The sequence below is a fragment of the Stigmatopora argus genome, chromosome 15 (assembly GCF_051989625.1).
Source record: "Stigmatopora argus isolate UIUO_Sarg chromosome 15, RoL_Sarg_1.0, whole genome shotgun sequence".
Taxonomy (NCBI): domain Eukaryota; kingdom Metazoa; phylum Chordata; class Actinopteri; order Syngnathiformes; family Syngnathidae; genus Stigmatopora; species Stigmatopora argus.
Genome location: NC_135401.1, coordinates 16,525,176 through 16,545,106, shown reverse-complemented (window position 1 = coordinate 16,545,106; position 19,931 = coordinate 16,525,176). Strand labels below are relative to the sequence as shown.

The following is a 19,931-nucleotide window of genomic DNA, read 5'->3' as shown; positions in this document are numbered from 1 at the left end:
AGTAATCTGACTCCAATTTGTGACCTTACCCAACTGCCACTCATCCAACAATATGCGCGCTCGTTCTGCAATAGAAAGGTATCAGGAAGCCGGCATTTTCACACACGAGTGGATTTATTCCTAACACACAGATCTAATACAGGCACCGGGGTCTCGGGTCCCTCTCAACAGAGCTCTGTACGCCTCTGTTGCCACCAGCAGACGTACTCTCTATCCGAGTTTCCCAGCAATGAGTTATACTACACAATATGCAAATGGCATAGCAACAAAGGCATCCTGGCATTATTCTATTGGCTATGTGTATACTGCAGTTAGCTTTAGCTTGCTTTCATTTGTCTGTCCTCCTCTGTTGAGTCACTTGCTGGTTCCTCCTGGTTGTAATCTCCTCGTATCTGCTCTCCGCCAGCTGCTCCTGGGATATCTTGTCTCTGCCGTCTTCTTGCAGATTAGCACCGTTTGTTCTGAAAACATTCCATTCTTGCACACCCACACATCCTGTTTTGTTCACACGCTCAGCACTTTACAATCTCACACTCTCATACACAGAATGTAGAAATCATCTAATGAACTACTTTAAGCTCAAACTTTTATGTTCCTTTATTCCCTCTCATGACCTCAGACGACTGAGGTCATCACTCTAATACCTTGTTTTATTGTTAAACACGAGCTAAAATCAATAGCCATAAGCTAAAAATCAGTAAACAATTAAAAATTAAAAATCAGTAAAAAAAATCATTCTAGTAGAAAATCAGTAGAAAATTTCATTCCCTCCTCATGGCCTCAGGTCCCTGAGGCCACCTTCACATACTCACATCCCGAACTCCCGGAGGGCCACAGCTGTCTCCGCCTCCTGGGGGTCCTTCTGAGTGATCATCATGTACTGGCCAGCCGGAGGGAGTGGCCCCAACGTGCATTAATTGTCCTAACAGTTAATGATCTGATACATGGAATACAGCAACATCCGCATAACACCATAATAGCGGTAAACACAGCGATAGAAACCAGTATTGATGCAATCAAGCTTTTGTATTCGCCAAAGATGTTTAACCAGTCAGAGTACCAACTGGTGTCCACACCTGAGTGCTCCTTTATTTTGTTACTTAGCGTGCGCAGACCCTCCAATGCCTTAGTAAGGCGACCGTCAGGAGACGTATTGTTGGGAATCAGAGTACAGCACTGATCCCCAAAAATACCACACACTCCTCCTCTTTCAGCTAACACCATATCTAAACCCATTCTATTTTGGAATGCCATAAGAGACGTGGCTGCTAATTGCTCATGCACTGCCTGGAGTGTCGAGGTGTTGAAGTTCGCAAATCGTTGGACATTGTAGTGGACATAATTAATCCGGTCCACATTTTTGTTTACTGTAACGAACAGGAAAATACTCTCCCATCCTGCCGCCACTTGATCCACCAATTTGTATTCATCAGGGACCCCTCTCGGAAATCCATTTGCATCTATGTACGTGGGGTCTCCTGCCTTCAACCATTCTAGCATGTCCCTTTTCTTCCTCACAAGGAAGGGGATTCTTCCCCACCGTCCAACGCCTTCCCAATTTATTCTGGCCATGTCTAATGCTGTCACACTAATTGGCATTATCAGCGTTACTAGGGCGCACTTACCTGAGGCATTGGGGGAAGCCTATCGTACAACACTTTCGCTCCACACCACAGCCAAACATCAGCACGAGTGAGAGGGATTCCTGCTGGCAAAGACACATTTTCATTACACCATGACTCCTGGATATTTCCAATCCCAGGGCAAGTCTCATTTAACTTTAGGCAGGTGAAATTTTGTTGTGCAACATGGGTGTCAAAAATGGGCTTTTTCTTTTCCATATCTGTCAGTGGAAAGGCCGAGTCCAATTGGCTGCACTCTCCTTGGAGAGTCTTGTTATACAGGAAACCAAAGAGACAGTTTTTGGATACATCAGTTGCTGCCATGATTTTCAAAACTGGTCTTGCACCTGTGTCGGTTGTTTACACTTCAGATTTAGCAGTAGTTGTTGTGTCTGTGTCAGCGTCTTACCACCATCTTGCTCTGCTTCATAACATACCGTTCCATTACAGGAATGATACACCATCACTCGTTCTCCTTTCGCTCCATCACTTCTGTCATCCTGCACCATATGTTCAAACGTCAACATAGTCCACACGAAGCACAAGCCAGCAAGCAAAATAGTCAATAACGTTAAACATTTGCATCGTCGTCGTCTTTGTTCAGACACTTTCGAGTACGACTTTGATCCAATTCTCGCCATCGTCGCATTCCCTCTCTTGACCTGCCCGTCCGGGCGGTCAACCTTTTAAGATCACCATTGGCAGGCACAAAGTCTGGGGCCGGGCGCAACTGTGAGTAATGGTACCACTTTTGTTTCCAATTGGCTAATGGCACACTACAATACAATAAAACTGCCCTGTTTGTCCCATGTCTTTGGTACAATGCCGCATTCACTGTCTTCTCACTAATGGCCACATCTAAATGAAACACCTTAGTGTAATCTGGGGTAGCCAAAGCTGCTGCTGATGCCAATTCCTGAATTAGTTGCACAAACAATGCATCATCCTCAGGGGTCCACTGCAATGTGGCCTTCAGATTTCGGACCCCTTGTTGTTTGACCAGGGCCCATATTTTAGCATAACTGTGTCCTTTAGAGCAATTAAAACTCATTACTTTTAAAATGCATACTAATCAAGTCCCAATTCATTCAATAATGTGTATCGCGTTGCATAGAAAACTCAGTTGTCTGAAATTCCAAATATCCCAGTCTAGTAGTCTTTTTATCAAATGTAACATTCCATTGTCTTTGGAGTTTGCCAATCATCTCCTATAAAACTTTCTTAATTAATCTTTTCCAATATTCAGGCATAAAATTAAAATCCAGTTACATTTCTATCCATTCTCTTTCTAATTGTTTACTTTGACTATCTGTAAGAAGGTTTGGTCTCAATTGAAATGCTTTCACTCCTTTTTTATGGAGACAATAAAACCAATATATAAAAGTTCCTTATGACTTACGGCATTGCTCCTCGAGCGATAATCTTTCCGATCAATATTGGAGTGCTTTCCATTACGTCCGATCACGCCAAAAAGTTTATCTTACCTGTCTCCTCAAACGTTTCAACTGAGAGAACCTTCTTACAGTGCCCCAGGTGGATCGGCCATTCTCATGTCTGCCTGTGGGTCAACAACACTGCACGGACACTCTCATCCTGGGTTGCTCTCCATGTTTCCTGTTGAGAAGCACAATCTCCCTCTGCCAACCCAAATTCAATGCGTTTCTTTAAAGTTTTTTCTTTTATGCAGATATATGATTAGCCTCATCCTCCAGTTCCAATCGTGTAGTGAATAATGGCGTTTGGTACATTCCACTAAATTGGATTTCCATATTTTGACCTCGTTATGTAGGCGCAATGATTTCATAACAAAATATGGAACCTTTTATCAATTCAGTCAATTATACTGTTAACACAATTTTGGATGCCATTATCACTATGAATCCATAGTACTTTTGGAATTTCTAATCATGCACTGTCTTTGGTATTTTCTCAGTGCTCCTAAATTTCGCATAGCAGATTTGTTTCTCCACTTCAAGTTTCACGTTTGGAGAACTGCTGCTGCATTTTCCTTAAAAATTTCCTTGGGCGAAATATTTCTCCATAATTTGTCGTTGCCATCCATGAAAAGGGCTTATTGGCGATTTCAGAAACTGATTCCATGTTGCTAAATCCTTTTCCACCTTGATATCTAATTGATTAATTATATCTTGGTGGTTGGCGAATCAAAAACACAAAAAGACAAACAACCATTCATGCTCACTCTGACATCAGTGGTCTGCAATTTTTCATCACTAGTGGAGAGCGCCATCCCCAGTCTGGGGCTCCTTTGGCTGTCCTATTAGCAAAAGAAATAGTTTAACATTGTTTGGTTGACATAAATTGTTTGATTCCAACGCAATCTGCGATATTCTAATATTCATTAATACGACTCACGCTAAAGCATATTTCATCTGCTGATGGGCAAAACAATGAAATACCCTCCGTGCACTGACGACATTTCATGATGTTTATTCCATCTCAGGGAAATCATGCCTATCCTAAATTAATTATTCTATCTAAATTTACCTAATAATTTGGATAAATGCCATTTCTGCATTGTTATCTTCATGTTTGATATCATTAATAATTTGGATGAGTCTTAATACTTAAGTCTAAATCGCAAATCACTCTCATATTGCTAAAATATCTATGAGGATGGCTAAATTCCTATTCTGCTCCAAGCTTGTGTTTATTTAAAATAAGAGACATTTATGTAGCTCCTTACCACAATTAAAATTTAGAGAAACTAACCTTCCACTTAGCCATTTCCTAATTATAAATTTCAGTGTCTAATAGAGGACCCATAATTTGTCACTAATATATCCCAATATTGTCAACTCTCTCTGTCTCTCTTGTGGTAGTCTTTTCCTTCCAACACACACACACACAGCTTTACATTCTCTCCCAAGCCCTTCTTCCATTTTCACCAATTCAGTCACCTCAAATCACCGGATAAATTTAGAATTTTAGTGTATTCAATTCTAGGAATTTAGGAATTTTTATTACGATCAATCCTAAGAATTAAACATCTGTGAAGCCAGTTCTTTCCCTGCTGAAGACTTCTTTTAATACGGCCGTTTAGGAATCCCCGATTCCCTTATTTTAATTAAGAATCCCATATTCTTTACCTATTACAGGTATTATGAAATCCCTGATTTCATATATAATCGCGAGAATGTTCCCTGAACAAATACTCGTAACTTTCACGCCCCCGGCGCGCTTCGAAGTTCGTGACTCCGGCGGGGTGTCCCAGACTGCCCCTTAAAAATGTTAAGAATCCCAGATTCTTTACCTACTACAGGTATCATGAAATCCCTGATTTCATATATAATCGCGAGAATGTTCCCTGAACAAATACTCGGACCATATAAGTGAAATTTCTACTGCGCCTTCTCAATAATTTAAACAATCTAATAGCAGAATTTTGACATTATCGAAACAGGAATTCTGCTCACCTTTTTCTGTAACTGCCGCGCTAACTTCGACATGTCCCATGTTCCAGGTTCTCCGCAAAACAATTCATCCTTCTTTAATTTCAGAAACAACTTCTGACACTGTTCTTTTTCCTTCTTAATTTTCTTACTTTCTATTCCACTAATCAACTGTGATTCCAGCTTAGAGTAATGACCATTAATCTCCGACCAGACTTCAGTCCATTCGTCTGAAGTGCCACACCCGAGACCACTATCACACTTCCTCTTATTCGCCATCTTGAAATCCACCCATGCGTGTCCCAACCACTTTTTACGCAGAACAATTTTAGTTTTCACACTCACACCGCTTCCAGACTGATACGTAAATCCCAGATTTTAAACCGTATCGTAACCACAAATAGTTCCAAACTATTCTAGTAGGTAAATCCCAGATTTTATACCCTACTAACGTCCACACTATTACACTTTTACGCTGTTCCGCTCCTCCTTCCTCTTATAATTTAGCGTTGCCAATGTGCAGAATTTGAAAAGGAATCTGCTTACCTTGTTTCACTGTGGGCCCAAGAGGAAAGACGGTCAGACGTGTGGCTCCTTTTTTCAGGTCGTCACCTGGTGTGAACGTGGGTCCCTGACCCGAGTCCCAGACTCTTGTGGTTTTTCTCGACGTCCCGGACTTCTTTTACCTCTCTTGCATCACGTCGGGGTCACCATAAATTGTTGGAAATTTATTTCTAAATCAACATAAACTCAAATTAGTAATCTGACTCCAATTTGTGACCTTACCCAACTGCCACTCATCCAACAATATTGCTCGTTCTGCAATAGAAAGGTATCAGGAAGCCGGCATTTTCACACACGAGTGGATTTATTCCTAACACACAGATCTAATACAAGCACCTGGGTCTCGGGACCCTCTCAACACAGCTCTGTACGCCTCTGTTGCCACCAGCAGACGTACTCTCTATCCGAGTTTCCCAGCAATGAGTTATACTACACAATATGCAAATGGCACAGCAACAAAGGCATCCTGGCATTATTCTATTGGCTATGTGTATACTGCATTTAACTTTAGCTTGCTTTCATTGGTCTTTCCTCCTCTGTTGAGTCACTTACTGGTTCCTCCTGGTTGTAATCTCCTCGTATCTGCTCTTCGCCAGCTGCTCCTGGGTTATCTTGTCTCTGCCGTCTTCTTGCAGATAGCACTGTTTGTTCTGAAAACATTCCATTCTTGCACACCCACACATCCTGTTTTGTTCACACGCTCAGCACTTTACAATCTCACACTCATACACAGAATGTAGCAATCATCTAATGAACTACTTTAAGCTCAAACTTTTATGTTCCTTTAATATATATATATATATATATATATATATGCACACACCAGATGATCCCATGAACATTACTGAAGATGTATCCAGATATATATATATATATATATATATATATATATATATATATATATATATATCTAATGATGCCTCTGGATACATCAGTAATGTTCATGGAATCATCTGGTGTGTATATATATATATATATATATATATATATATATATATATATATATATATATATATCTGTATCCAGAGGCATCAGTATATATATATATATATATATATATATATATATATATACTGATGCCTCTGGATACATCTTCAGTAATGTTCATGGGATCATCTGGTGTTTCGGGTCTTTCAACATCATACACCTACCTCCAGGTGACCAGGAACAGGGGTAATCAGGCGGGGGCTTGTGTCCAGTTGTCTAACTACCATGACTCAATGGTTCTCCTATTTTTAGCCACAGCCACCTTGATGCTCTCTTTGCCACATTGGTGCTACTGTGGATGGATATCCTCGTTCTAGATTGCTAACATACTTAAAGGCTCTGGCCAAGGTGTGGGCTAAAAACTCCATGCATCCAACCTCACCGGGAGTCACCTTGCTCTTCAGCTTGCTTGAGTCACTGATGAGTCATGTGTATTTTACGAGTTTCTTCTCAAAGGCTTTCTCCAATCAATTTTTCTATGGTACCGTCAGTTTCAGCAAAACCACTTGATTTGTGGACTCTGAGAAGAGGACAATGTGCAGCCAAAGAATGGTGAGTAGGACGTGGCTGGGGAACTTATTATTGGAGGTCCACCAGCAGCTGCTAGTCTCTTGCAGAGATCAGGATGTTGGAGATTTTCTTCTGGCTGAGGTTGCCTGCTTCCCATGTTTGACAAAGGCAATGGTTCTCTTAGAGGGTTGGGTCACCGACGCTCTTGGGTTAGGGTTAGGGTTAGGGTTACACTCCCCCCGATTATTGGCCCTATCCCTCACTCCGTTGTTCCTGGCTACTCGCTCGACTAGGAGAGATTACTCGACCTCCATCGCCCCCCGTTTATTGCCCTAGTTATCTGGGTTTGGACTCCGGCTATTCACTTTCTCAATGGAATAATTGATTTGTGGGCTGCAGATTTGGACTCGGACTGTGATTCATCCGATTCGGACTTCGATACACCCAGTCGCCTGGCACCACCACCGGTTGGGCTGGTTCTTGTTGAGAAATACATTCTCCTTCTGGTAACTTTAGTTCACACCTTTTCTCTTGTGTTTTCCCTCATGTAATCTGCTAAATTTGCTTCATCATCCAATTCCCATTGTGTAGTGAATAATGGTAGTTTGTATGGTCTCCCAAACAGAATTTCATAAGGTGTCAACCCATTTGTACAGGGTTAGGGTTATATATTAATATATAATTTCACTAGATCAATGCATTGTGTCCAAGGACTTTTTGTTTCTTCCATACGTTTATTTGGTGTATTCTTTATTGTTCCATTCATCCATTATACCAATCCTGTTGATTGAGGATGATAGGAACAATGATTTCGTAAATACACTTGAAACATCTGTCCAATATTTTTCAATTAGTATCTTGTTCACAAAATGAGTTCCATTATCACTATATATGGTTTCTGGAATGCCATACCTTGGAATAATGTCTTTACACAATGCTTCGGCTACATTTAATGCTCTGGTTGCTTTGCAGAAAATATTTCAACCCATTTTGAAAAAGCATCTATGATCACTAAACAAAATTTTTTGCCTTCACTTTTATTTAATTCAATATAATCCATATGGATTGTTTGAAATTGATATGATGATTTAGGGAATTTACCACGCTTCGGTCGTAAATTGCATCTAGGATTATGTTGAACACAGATAAAACACGCACTGCAATTTTTTTTGAATACAGGTTAAATCTGGCGGCTCGATGGAGAGATTGGTTAGCGCGTCAGCCTCACGACTCTTAGGTCCTGGGTTCAAATCCAGGTCATGTCCATCTGTGTGGAGTTTGCATGTTCTCTCGGGCCTGTGTGGGTTTCCTACGGGTACTCCGGTTTCCTCCCACATTCCAGAAACATGCATGGTAGGCTCATTGGACACTCTAAATTGCCCCTAGGTATTGGTATAAGTGTGCATGGTTGTCCGTCTTCTTGTGCCCTGCAATCGGCTGGCCACCGATTCAGGGTGTCCCCCGCATCTGGCCCGGAGACAGCTGGGATTGGCAACCCCCGCGACCCTAATGACGATAAAACGGTTCAGAAAATGAGATGAGGTTAAATCCATAAATTGTATAATGGCATTTAACGAGAGATACGATACCCTCCGTTGAAAAAAAACTTGGTTTGTCATCTGTGCTCACATATACATTTTGCAATATAGCTCTTTTTTTCTGTCCATCCTTTAAGTTCCAATTTTGGACTTTGTTGTTTTATTCTCATCGAAGTGTCATCTGTCAAAATGTCCTGCTCATAATTTGTCTCTGCCATTCCAAGAAAAGGCTTCTTGGCACCTTCCTTTGCTGTTTTGTCCTTGTTAGACGTACAGTTTTAGCACCTATCCCTAATTCCTTAACTCAGTCTGATCCCGTCTAACAACTGTGCGTGTTCGGCATCGAAGGAAGAGACCAGGGTTTGCGAGTTACTCCACAGATGATTTATTCCAGATATTGATCCTTACAGAGCTCCGGGCCCCCTCCCAAATAATAAACCAGCTGAGCGTCGTAATGCACATTGGAGGATGAGAAAGACAACGGTCCACACGCACGTTTGCACAGTTGTAGTTATACAAAAATGAATATTCATTCGCTGATTCTAATGATATGCAGATTGTCCCACGACAGTTCTGGAGGGGTGTCCTCTCCTGAAATCTGCTTGCCCGTGAATCCACGTCTGGCCTGGTCGCCCTCTCCGCAGGGATTCCTTTGTCTCTGGTTTCACCTGGACCACTTATCACCGACCACTTATCACCTTGAAGCAGAAACTCAGACAAAAGACCTTTTGTTCATTGTAATTGAGTTGAGAACAATAGTTTTAATCCTACTGTGGTACTATATCAAAATGAAACAGCTACAATAAAATGGAGTAAAATATGTCATATTCTTCATCCTCAAAGGCATTTCCTAAAGAAATAGGTTCTGTATTTGAAGTATTTGCTGCACATTTACAAATTGCAATTTCTTTTGGCGTTTGTACAGCATCAAGGAGTTATTTCAACAATTCCCCATGCATTGTTACTGCTTTGCCCGTTGAAGTTTTAAGTCCCCTATTTTTTCAATATTGTCTGCCTCATCACACTGAGCACTGGCTCCCCTTAATGCTGTGTACTCTGTCCTCTTCTGTACTCCTTGTACACATACGACTGTACACCGACCCATCAGTCCAACTCCATCATCAAATTTGCCGATGTCGCCACTGTGGTCGGACTCATCTCAGGGGGGTGAGTTTGCCTACAGAGATGAGGTCAACAAACTGTCTTCGTGGTGTTTGGTGAACAATCTCACACTAAACACCACGAAAAATAAAGAAATAATCCTGGACTTTCGCAAACGCAGCAAAGATCTGGCCCCACTCTTCATAAATGGAGTATGCGTAGACAGGGTCCACGTCACGGACAAGCTCTCCTGGTCTACCAACACCTTGGCAGTGATGAAGAAAGACCAGAAACGACTCCATTTTCTGAGGGTACTAAGGAGGGACAACTTGGACATTAACTTCTGGTAAGCTTCTATAGAGCCACTGTGGAGAGCATCCTGGCATACTGCATTACAGTGTGGTACGCTGGAAGCACAGCAGTAGACAGAGAGGCCATGCAGATAGTCATCAACACCACCCAGAAGATCATCGGTTGCTCTCTGCCCTCACTGGATGACATTGCCAGCCCCCGCTACCTCAGCAGAGCCGGAAACATTGTCAGGGACTAATCCCACCCTGGTCACAACCTGTTACAGCTGCTGCCCTCTGGCAGACGCTACAGGTCTCACAAAGCACGGACGAATAGACTTAAGGACAGTTTTTTCCCCCACAGGCATCAGGACTCTGAACTTGCGTTAGCATGACACACAATCCCTTCTGTGCAATAACTTCGGGGTGTGCAATAACAATGACCAATATCTTAGATTGTGCAATATTTTAGAATCTACCTTGCCAGGATGTGACTTTTTATACTTATATATTACTTATTTATGTTTTTTTTACTGGGAAAACACACTTTGTGGAGTAGCACCACCTATTTGGTTATACGCAGCTGTGTATGATGACAATAAAGGCTTTTGATTTGATTTGAAATATGTGACAAGTTGAAAAGGCATACTGGCTATTAGTATAAATTGTTACTTCCTTATTCTCCATTAATTTACATGCCTCTTTCAAGCTATTATTTCTGATGCTAGTGCAGAATGATGAACTGTTAAAGACTCTGCTTTTAATACTTCAGTATTAGTCACAACCGCATAACCTGTTTTGAGTTTTTCAAAATTAATTTTGCTTCGGGGATCCATTTACAAAAAGATTTTCCTCTTTTCCGAGAGGTTGATATTTTAAATCATTTCTGCACTCTGACGTTTTTTCTGCCAATTCTTGTTAATCATGCTGTTCCTCATCCTCGGGAAGCGGTAGCAGCATGGCTGGATTCAAAATAGTACACCTCTCCAGTGTAGTGTGTGGTTGAGAGAGCAAAATAGCCATGCAAGACAAATGTCTTGCTGGAGATAAAAATGTCATGTTTGTATGTAATAGCAACACTGCTACTTACTGCATGTGGAACCTTAAGGGTTAAAGGATGAAAAAGCACAATAGAAGAACTGCATTCCACAGCTAATGAAGCTGCTATCACAGCACACATTCATTGCAGCAACGTACATGCTATGCTATCCAATTTCGATGAAAAATAAGCCACTGATTTCATTTTATTTCCAAATTCTTGAACCAAGACAAAGGTCATATACTCCCCTTTTTATAATCAACCATTTCGATAAAATGCTTCCTGTAGTCAGGAAGTGCTAACGTCATGCTAGATACAAGTGCTTGTTTCAATTGGCAAAATGTCTGGTCTGCTTCCACAGTCCATTTCAGTTTTGAATACATTTTCAAATCACTTTCATTCATTATTTTTGAAAGTGGAGCTACAATTTCAGTATAATTTGGAATTCAAGACCTACAATAATTAGTTAACCATAAAAATCATCTGTTTTTGTTTTTTTGTTTGAGGTTTTGGAGCCTGTAATATATCATCACTTTCCTTTCTTCCAAAATCGTTTTATCCCCTTTACTGAGATCATGCCCCAAATATTGTTCATGTTTTTCACAAATTTGTAATTTCATTCTGTTAACTTTGTGACCTTCCTCGGCTAAATATTTCAACAGCGCTATAGTGTCAATTTTACAAGTATCTAAATCAGGTGAAGCCACTAGTAAATCATCTATGTATATAAGAATTTGACTCCCTCCTGGAGGTTGAAATTTCGCCATACTGCCAGGCATTACCTGACAGTAAATGGTAGGACTCTCACAATATCCTTTTGGCAATCTAGTAAATGTATACTTCTTTGTTTCAAAGGTAAACGCAAACCAGTCCTGGCTGTCTTCATGCACTGGAACAGAAAAGAAAGCATTACTGATGTCAACTACAGTAGAAATATATCCATCTAGTCTCAAACTATTCAAAAGCACATGCGGATTTGGCACGCATGGTGCACGCTGTATAACAGCTGAATTTACTATTATAAATATTGAACCATCCTACAGAAGGTGACGCTTTTTAACTGGAAAAATTGGAGTATTGCAAGGTGAATCATTACATTCTATAATGACTCCTGCCTCAACAACTCTTCAATCACTGATTTTATACCCTTAAGGGCATTTGGTTTTAACGGATAGTGTCTTACAAATGATCTATATTCAGTCTTTGGTCTGAATCTGAACTGGTAGAGCCCCTTTGATTAGTCCTACGTCAGAAGGACCTGTCGACCATAATTTAAGAGTAACTGTTTGTAAATTTCTTTCTCCTCTTCTTCAAGTATGTATTCATCTGTTTTAGAATCTCCCAGTCAGTGCAAATGAATTCCCATCTTCCATCCATAGTACAATGATTTCAGTTTCTCAGTGAGTTGTACTCCTGCTCTCACTGTAGTAAGACCATCTGAGTACAAATAGTCCACAGTGATGTTTGTCGGAGTAACATTTGTCAATTTCTTTTCACATGATTTATCAGGTCCATCAGTCTTTTTAAACAACATGGTTACATGTATGGGATCTGCATGTCTTCCTGCTTGTCAGTCATTTCTGCAGCAGCTGTCAACAAAAGGTCTCCCATATTAATCGGTCGTTTGTTTGGAATGTCCAGTGTGTATTAATAAAATATAAGTCGTCTGCTTTTCAGGACGTTGAATTGTCCGTCCAAATATTCCTGTCGTCTCTTTATTTAATGTTTCCATTTGGCGAGGGAACTAAAGCCAAGCCTAATTGCAACAAACCATCTCTTCCCAATAAATTAACATGACAGTCTCGTACAATCAAAACTGGTATTTTATTTCGTCATACGCAGCTGGGTATGATGACAATTAGGCTTTTGTTGAGTCAATGATGATGACAAAGCCTATGTCCGATTATTATTATTACATGTCTCACCCTCTGGATCTCTTATCCACACGGGAATTGTCTCTATAGCCACACTAATGTTACCTTCTACTGTTCTCACAACAACCTTACAATCTGTAGGTACTGATCCTGGAAAAGACTCTCTGCAAACAGTTCGAGTTGCTCCGGTATCACACAGAAAAAGCATTTCTTTGCCATTTACAATTAGCTTAATTTCAGGTTTAATTGTATATAATGCCAATATATTGGGTAAGTTTATTTCTACGTCAACCTCTTGTAGTTCCACTGTCTCATTTTGTTTTAAAGTTTAGCTTGCCTATTCATGTTGATGTAGTGTTTTTTTCCGCAAATTTATTGTCTGGGCAGTTGCGCGAAATATCACCACATTTTCCACAACACCAATAAACATACTTCTCCATGCTCCTATGGCATCCTCGTCCTGCTCCTCTCCTGATTGCGCGTCCCCTGTTACGGCCATAATTATTATTACCACGGTAGCCATAGCCACGCCCTTTTCCTTAGTAATACACTTTCTGCTAGAAATGTGATCACTGTTTACTTCTTTTGAAGTAGAACTCTTGTGCATGTAACGCTTGGTTGATATTTTGCTCAAGTGTTCCCCTAGGCTTGTCTACCCAATGCTTATTGTTGAATGGGCAGGTAGAGAATTTTTCAATTGTTCCTGATATACTCTACATGCAGAATGCCGCTATTAGCTCTAAAGCACGCTGTCATTCTGAGTCTGTATTTTTCAAATGGCTTCAAATGGGCTTTTTGTTCTGCTCTTCTAATTGCTGTATAATTTGCTCTCGTTTTAAAATGTTCTATGTCCGATCAAACAAATCATGCACTCTCAAAATTAAGTGTCTACTGTCATGCCCCAGTGCCTCCTCGTTTTGTTTAGTATCCCAATCACCTCTCACATTGTGCCAGTCACCTTTCAATGTCGCCATCCAAATTTGTTGCATCGCTACTCCGTTTAAATGATAAAATTTCCTCACATCTTCCATCCCATGAACATATTCCACTACATCTATTTTATGAGACGTGATTCCTCCCACAGCCTTTTTCACATCATCCAGTTCTATGCCCCAAAATAGTAGTTGGCTGACCTTCATCAATATTCGGATTTGCAACTTCAATCATGGGATATTGTCCCATATAACTATCTTTTAATTCTGGTAGTTTAGGCATTGGGGAGAGTACCTTCCCCCGAGTTTTTGACCACTCGCCTGCGGTTCCCGCCGACCTTGTCAGGCGATTACTCTGATATACCGGAGGTGGTCCAGGAGGGGACAATTGCATTCCTGGGCTGGGACAGAAATTTTGCAATACCGGATATAGCCTCTGAGGTGACTCATTTTCATATGGACCAATTATTTATTCTTTAATTTCCTTTTTTTCCTACTAAGCCCGTTTCATCGTCTTCTTTCCTCTGGAAAACCAATGATTCGCCCTGTCTGTCATTACAGTCATGAATCACTTTTTTTGAGTCTCTCTTTTCTCTCCTTCACTCCACTTCAGAGCCACTAATAGCCAAAATTCTGTCTTCGTATCGGTCTTTATCCATTTTATTTCTGTCCCCTTTATATTTTTTATTTATTTTATCCGGCAGGCTTTTTCGTTTCTGAATATTAAGCTGACCAGCAATTTCATATTTAGTTATCCACAAGATTAGGTATTTAATTTTCAATGCGCATTGGTTCTCTACAAATTTCCAATAGTGCTTGTAATTTATTCTTTGCCTTATAGGTTTTTTAGATGACCAGGTATTGGTGAAGGTGATAATGGATAAGCTTACTTCCAACCCTTGCAAAAACCAGGGCTTTGTACTTGATGGATTTCCAAAGACATATGAACAAGCGAAAGAGCTTTTTCATGGTAAATTAAAACATGATTAATACATATTTTAAGACCTCTATCAAAACAGATTATACACACGGCATAATTGTCTTTGTTGTTGTGTCTAACTGCATTTCCTTTTCTTTAGTTGAGGAACATGAATCAGATGACAAAGCATCTTTGATTTCCTTGTGCAACAAGAAAATCATGCCAGGTTTGGCATATGTGTATATACATTATATATATATATATATATATATATATATATATATATATATATATATATATATATATATATATATATATATATATATATATATATATATATATATATATATATATACGCACGCACTCAAGCACACACACGCACACATACGCACACACATACATATCCACAAAGTGGTACCTCGAGATACGAGCTTAATGCGTTCCGAGACTAAGCTCGTATGTCGATTTTCTCGTAACATAGAAATGAACTAAAAAAACAAACAAATTCGTTACAACCCTCTGAAAAAAAAAAACAGGATATTGGAATTGATTTTTTTTTAATTTGTTCTAATTCGCCATCTATTAAAGAAGTAACAAAGAACTAGTGGTTTAATATCACTAAATTGTGTTCAATATTAAAAATAGACGGATTTCGAGGCGGGAAGAGAGACGGACAGAGAGAGAAGGGGGAAGAGGGGGGGGGACTTTTTGCACGGCAACGTGCTCATAACAAACAAATTTAAATAAACTTGGATTATGATACAGACACTCAAAAATAAGTTTAATCTAACCTTGCACTAAACTTAATTCTAATTTTGTTTTAAATTTTGATACCTTTCTTCTCCCTGGTCGGCTCTATTTGCCCTGCCTCCACCCTGACTTTCAGATGCAGCTAAAAGGAACCTATCGACCTATTGTATTCCCTTCAAAATATTCCCAAACTGATGCACACAAATGTCCTCACAATAGGATAACGCACGACCACTTGCCAATGAAAAGTAGTATATACGCCATTCGCACTGACTAATGGAAAAAAACACTGAAAAAAATGCAACCCAGTGCTTGCAGAGACATTACACGAGGGAGTTGCGGGGAGAGAGACAGTGCCCATATAGTGTATATGTATATATATGCATGTGTGTGTATGTGCATGTGTGTGTATGTATGTGTGTGTGTGTGTATGTGTGTGCGTGTGCGTATATGTGTATGTGTATATGTGTATGTGTATGTGTATGTGTATGTGTATGTGTATGTGTATGTGTATATGTGTATATGTGTGTATATGTGTATATGTGTGTATATGTGTGTATATGTGTATGTGTATATGCATATGTAGGTGTAGGTGTAGGTGTTGGTGTAAGTCAGGGGTCTCAAACTCAATTTACCTGGGGGCCGCTAGAGGCCGAGTCTGGGTGAGACTGGGCCGCATCAGGATTTCCATAAGAAAAGCGCTGATAAAACATTCCAACATTATCAAATATCTTTATTTTTTAACAAGAAATAATGAATTAAATTAATTAACTTAAAGATGAAAAAAAATCAATCAATCAGTAATACAAATATAAAATAATAATAATAATGAGCATACAGTAGATATACATTGGCTGGCTAAGTAGAGAAAATGAATTATTTTTATTCCGTTTCGAATGTCTGTATTAACATCTCTTTAACCTTTAACTTTCTGAACTTGAATGGAACATTGAACATGAAATATTCTGAACATGGCTTCTCTTGCCTAATCCTTGCTGCTAGAGACCTGGCAGCGCTTCTTCTCACATAGCTGAGTCACATTTGGCTTGAGGGAGGAAGCAGTGGAGACCCTCAGTAGAGCTTGAAGAGGCTCATCAGTAAGTCTGGACCTGTACTTGGACTTATTGAAGTTCAAGGTGGAGAAGAGCTTCTCACACAAGTACGTGCTCCCAAAAAGGCACATGGTCCGCTTGAACATTCGGGAAAGTTCAGGGAAGCTGTGGGTCAACTCTCTCAAAAATTGCCCAAGCTTGTCTGCTTCTCCACTCACCTCCCTGAACTCGGCTTTGAGTGCAGAGTTGCACTGCAGGTCAATGAGCTCCATTTGAAGCTCAGGAGGGGCATCTTGCACATCAAAGGAGAAGGTGTGTCTTGAAGTCTGCAAATCTGTGATCAAATTCCTCCTGTTGCTTCGAAATGGCCTCAACATACTTCTCACCACTGAATAGTGTGCCTGCATCCACGAGAGCCTTGCATGCTGGGAAATGGCAAAGGTTTGTCTGAGAGAGCTGGGCTTTCCATAACACAAGTTTAGTGCAGAATGCTCTCACGCTGTCATAGGCAGCACTGACAAGTTGCCCCTGGCCTTGTAGCTTCTTGTTCAGTACATTAAGCTCATGTGTGATATCAACAAGAAAAGCCAAGTCCATGAGCCATTTGGGATCACTTAGCACAGGAACAGCAACCCCGTCTATCTCCATGAAGTCTTTTACTTCTGCTCTCAACTCAAAAAATCTCTTCAACACGTTTCCCCTGCTGAGCCAACGTACCTCAGTGAACTAGAGCACATCCCCATATTCTGACTCCATTTCCTCTAAAAAAGCACGGCACCTTCTGTGCTTTAAGCCCCTGGATCTGATTTGGTTGATGCATTTCACAACGACAGACATCACATTGTCAAACTTCAGGCATCTGCTGCAAAAGGCCTGCTGATGGATAATGTAGTGCAGAGCTATGGCCTCCTCCACACCCTCCTCTTCCAGTTTTTTTTAACAAGTGCTACCAGTCCATTCTTCCTCTTTGTCATTGATGGGGCTCCATCGGTTGTTATTCCAACAAAGCTCTTCCATGGCAAACCGGCATTCTTAATGGCATCACACAGCTGGTGAAATATTTCCTTAGCGGTGGTCTGGCCATGCATTGGAATTACTGTGAGCAACTCCTCCATTACTTCCAAATTGTCATCAACACCACGGACATATATTGCGAGCTGGGCAGTGTCTGTGGTCTCATCAAGAGCCACTGAATATACACTGAAACATTGTGCTTTCTCACACAGTTGATCATAAATGTCACTTGACAGGTGAGAAATGCGCTCTGCCACGGTGTTGGCAGAAAGGCTGATGTGGTTGAACAGACTTTTCTTTTCTGGACAGACAATATGTGCAGCCTGTAATATGCACTTTTTGATACATTCAGCTTCTGTGAATGGCTTTCCTGCTTTAGCAATCAACTCACAAACGGCATAGCTAGCTTCGACTGCTGCATTACTGTCTTTGGTAGCCTTCTTGAAGAAATCCTGTTGCCTCAGAAGACTTGTTTTAAGACTGGCAACCTGGTTGGCTCTCTCATTTCCCTGGTATTTTTCGTACTCCTCAGCATGTCTCGTAGTATACTGACATTGCAAATTGTATTCCTTGTGGACCGCAACTTTTTCAGTGCAAATGAGACACGTCGGGTGCCCCTGTGTTCAACAAAGAAATATTGCACTCCCCACTTTTCTTGAAACTGTCTGTGCTCATCACCGACCTTTCTCTTCATGCCAGGCTTTGAAAGAGACATCTCTGGGGCTCTGTAATATGTTTTTCCACTTGGAATGAGTCTCGGGTTGATCTTTCACGTTCAGTCGCGTGGGTTAGTGGCGCATGCGCACTTTCGCTCTCCGTTTCACTCACAGAGATGGCTACACTGACAGGCTGGATCACGGATCATAGCGCCTCATTCAGTTCTATGCTGAGAGCAGCGGAGGAGTGTGCGCGCCGAGCGGAGTGATCGGCTTCACGGCTTCTCTTCCGCCCAGCTGATTGGAGGAATGAATGAGTGAGTGAGCGAGGCACTGGACAGCCCGGCCGATGTCCCGCCCTCCCGAGCCGTATACCTCACCGTGATTGGTTCATTCAGCTCCGAACACAACAAGTGTCATTCATATCAATCTTACGGGCCGCACGAACATTAATTTTTTTTTCAATTTCAATTTATTGGCAAGAAAAAGCACCAGGCTAAGGGCCATGTAACAAGATACAAGAAATGTGCACAAAAACGCGGTGTAGTCACTGGTTCACGGCCAAAAAGTCATCCAGAGCCCGCTTGAACTGGGCGACCGTCGGCTTCTCGACCACACCCTGCGGAAGCCGGTTCCAAGAACCGGCGATGTGCACTGAAAAAGCAGCCTTCCGCCGATTCAACCGGAACCCGCGAGGGTACAGCTTCCACGGATGACCCCTCAGACCACGATCAGGTGCGGGCGTGAAGAAGAGGTCGCGGGGCACGCTGTAGATACCGTGGAGGATGTTGTAGGCCAGTATCAGGTCCCCTCACAGACGCCTAGCCTCAAGGGTCGGCAGGTTGAGTCGCTGGCATCTTTCCTCGTACGACATTAAGCTGAGGCCGCGGACCATCCTCGTTGCAAGCCTCTGGACCCGCTCCAGATGCTGGATGTCCTTGGCGAGGTACGGTGATGCGGCTTGGATCCCATACTCGAGAATGGGCCTCACCAGGGAAACATACAACGGAAGGAAGATGTCTGCTGTGATGACGGCAAAGGACCGGAACATTAGGAACAGTACTCCACGAGCTTTGTTGGCTGCTTGGATGCATTGGGCCGTTGGTTTGAACGTGTCGTCGACAATGATGCCCAGATCTTTGCACCGTTGAGTTCGCTCCAGTTCCAGGCGTCCCGGTTCAAAGTCAAGAGGTGAATCAGGAGGAGCCCCAATAGCCAGATGACTGCATTTCGTGATATTGAGCCGCAGGTCCCACAGGTTCGACCAACTCCACACATGATGAAGGCACCCACACAGGTCCTCGTAGTCGCTCCGGGGAGCAACGAGCTTCACATCATCGGCGAAGAGGAGAACCCGCTGGGAGATGTGCTCTGGCAGGTCGTTTACAAACACCACGAACAGCAGTGGTCCAAGAACGGAGCCTTGGGGGACACCACTGGGGGCGTTGTGAGTCTCTGAAAGTATGCCGTTGACTTGTACTTGAAAGGTGCGGCCAGCCAAAAACGCATCAATCCACCTCACGACCGCTGGGTGAATCGCATACGCTTCCAACTTGCGGAGTAGCAAGCGATGGTTGACCGAGTCAAACGCCTTGGCGAAGTCCAGGAAGACCAGGTCGGCAGTTTGTCGATCGTCCATTAATTGAGTGACCCATTCCTTCATCATCAGCAAG

At 41.7% G+C, this 19,931-nt stretch overlaps 1 protein-coding gene across 4 annotated transcripts in view; it reads left to right on the top strand.

The window, feature by feature from the left end:
* Positions 1-19,931, top strand: part of ak7b (adenylate kinase 7b) — a 162,407-nt gene that overhangs the window by 82,434 nt on the left and 60,042 nt on the right. For 2 of the 4 annotated variants that reach the window (XM_077620220.1, XM_077620219.1), the window contains exons 13-14: positions 14,709-14,837; positions 14,947-15,012. The exons of 1 other annotated variant lie outside the window; for it this stretch is intronic. In XM_077620220.1, coding sequence (XP_077476346.1) covers positions 14,709-14,837; positions 14,947-15,012 — 195 coding nt within the window. The remainder of the gene's footprint in view (positions 1-14,708; positions 14,838-14,946; positions 15,013-19,931) is intronic. One more of the 4 variants, XM_077620218.1, reaches the window with a different exon arrangement.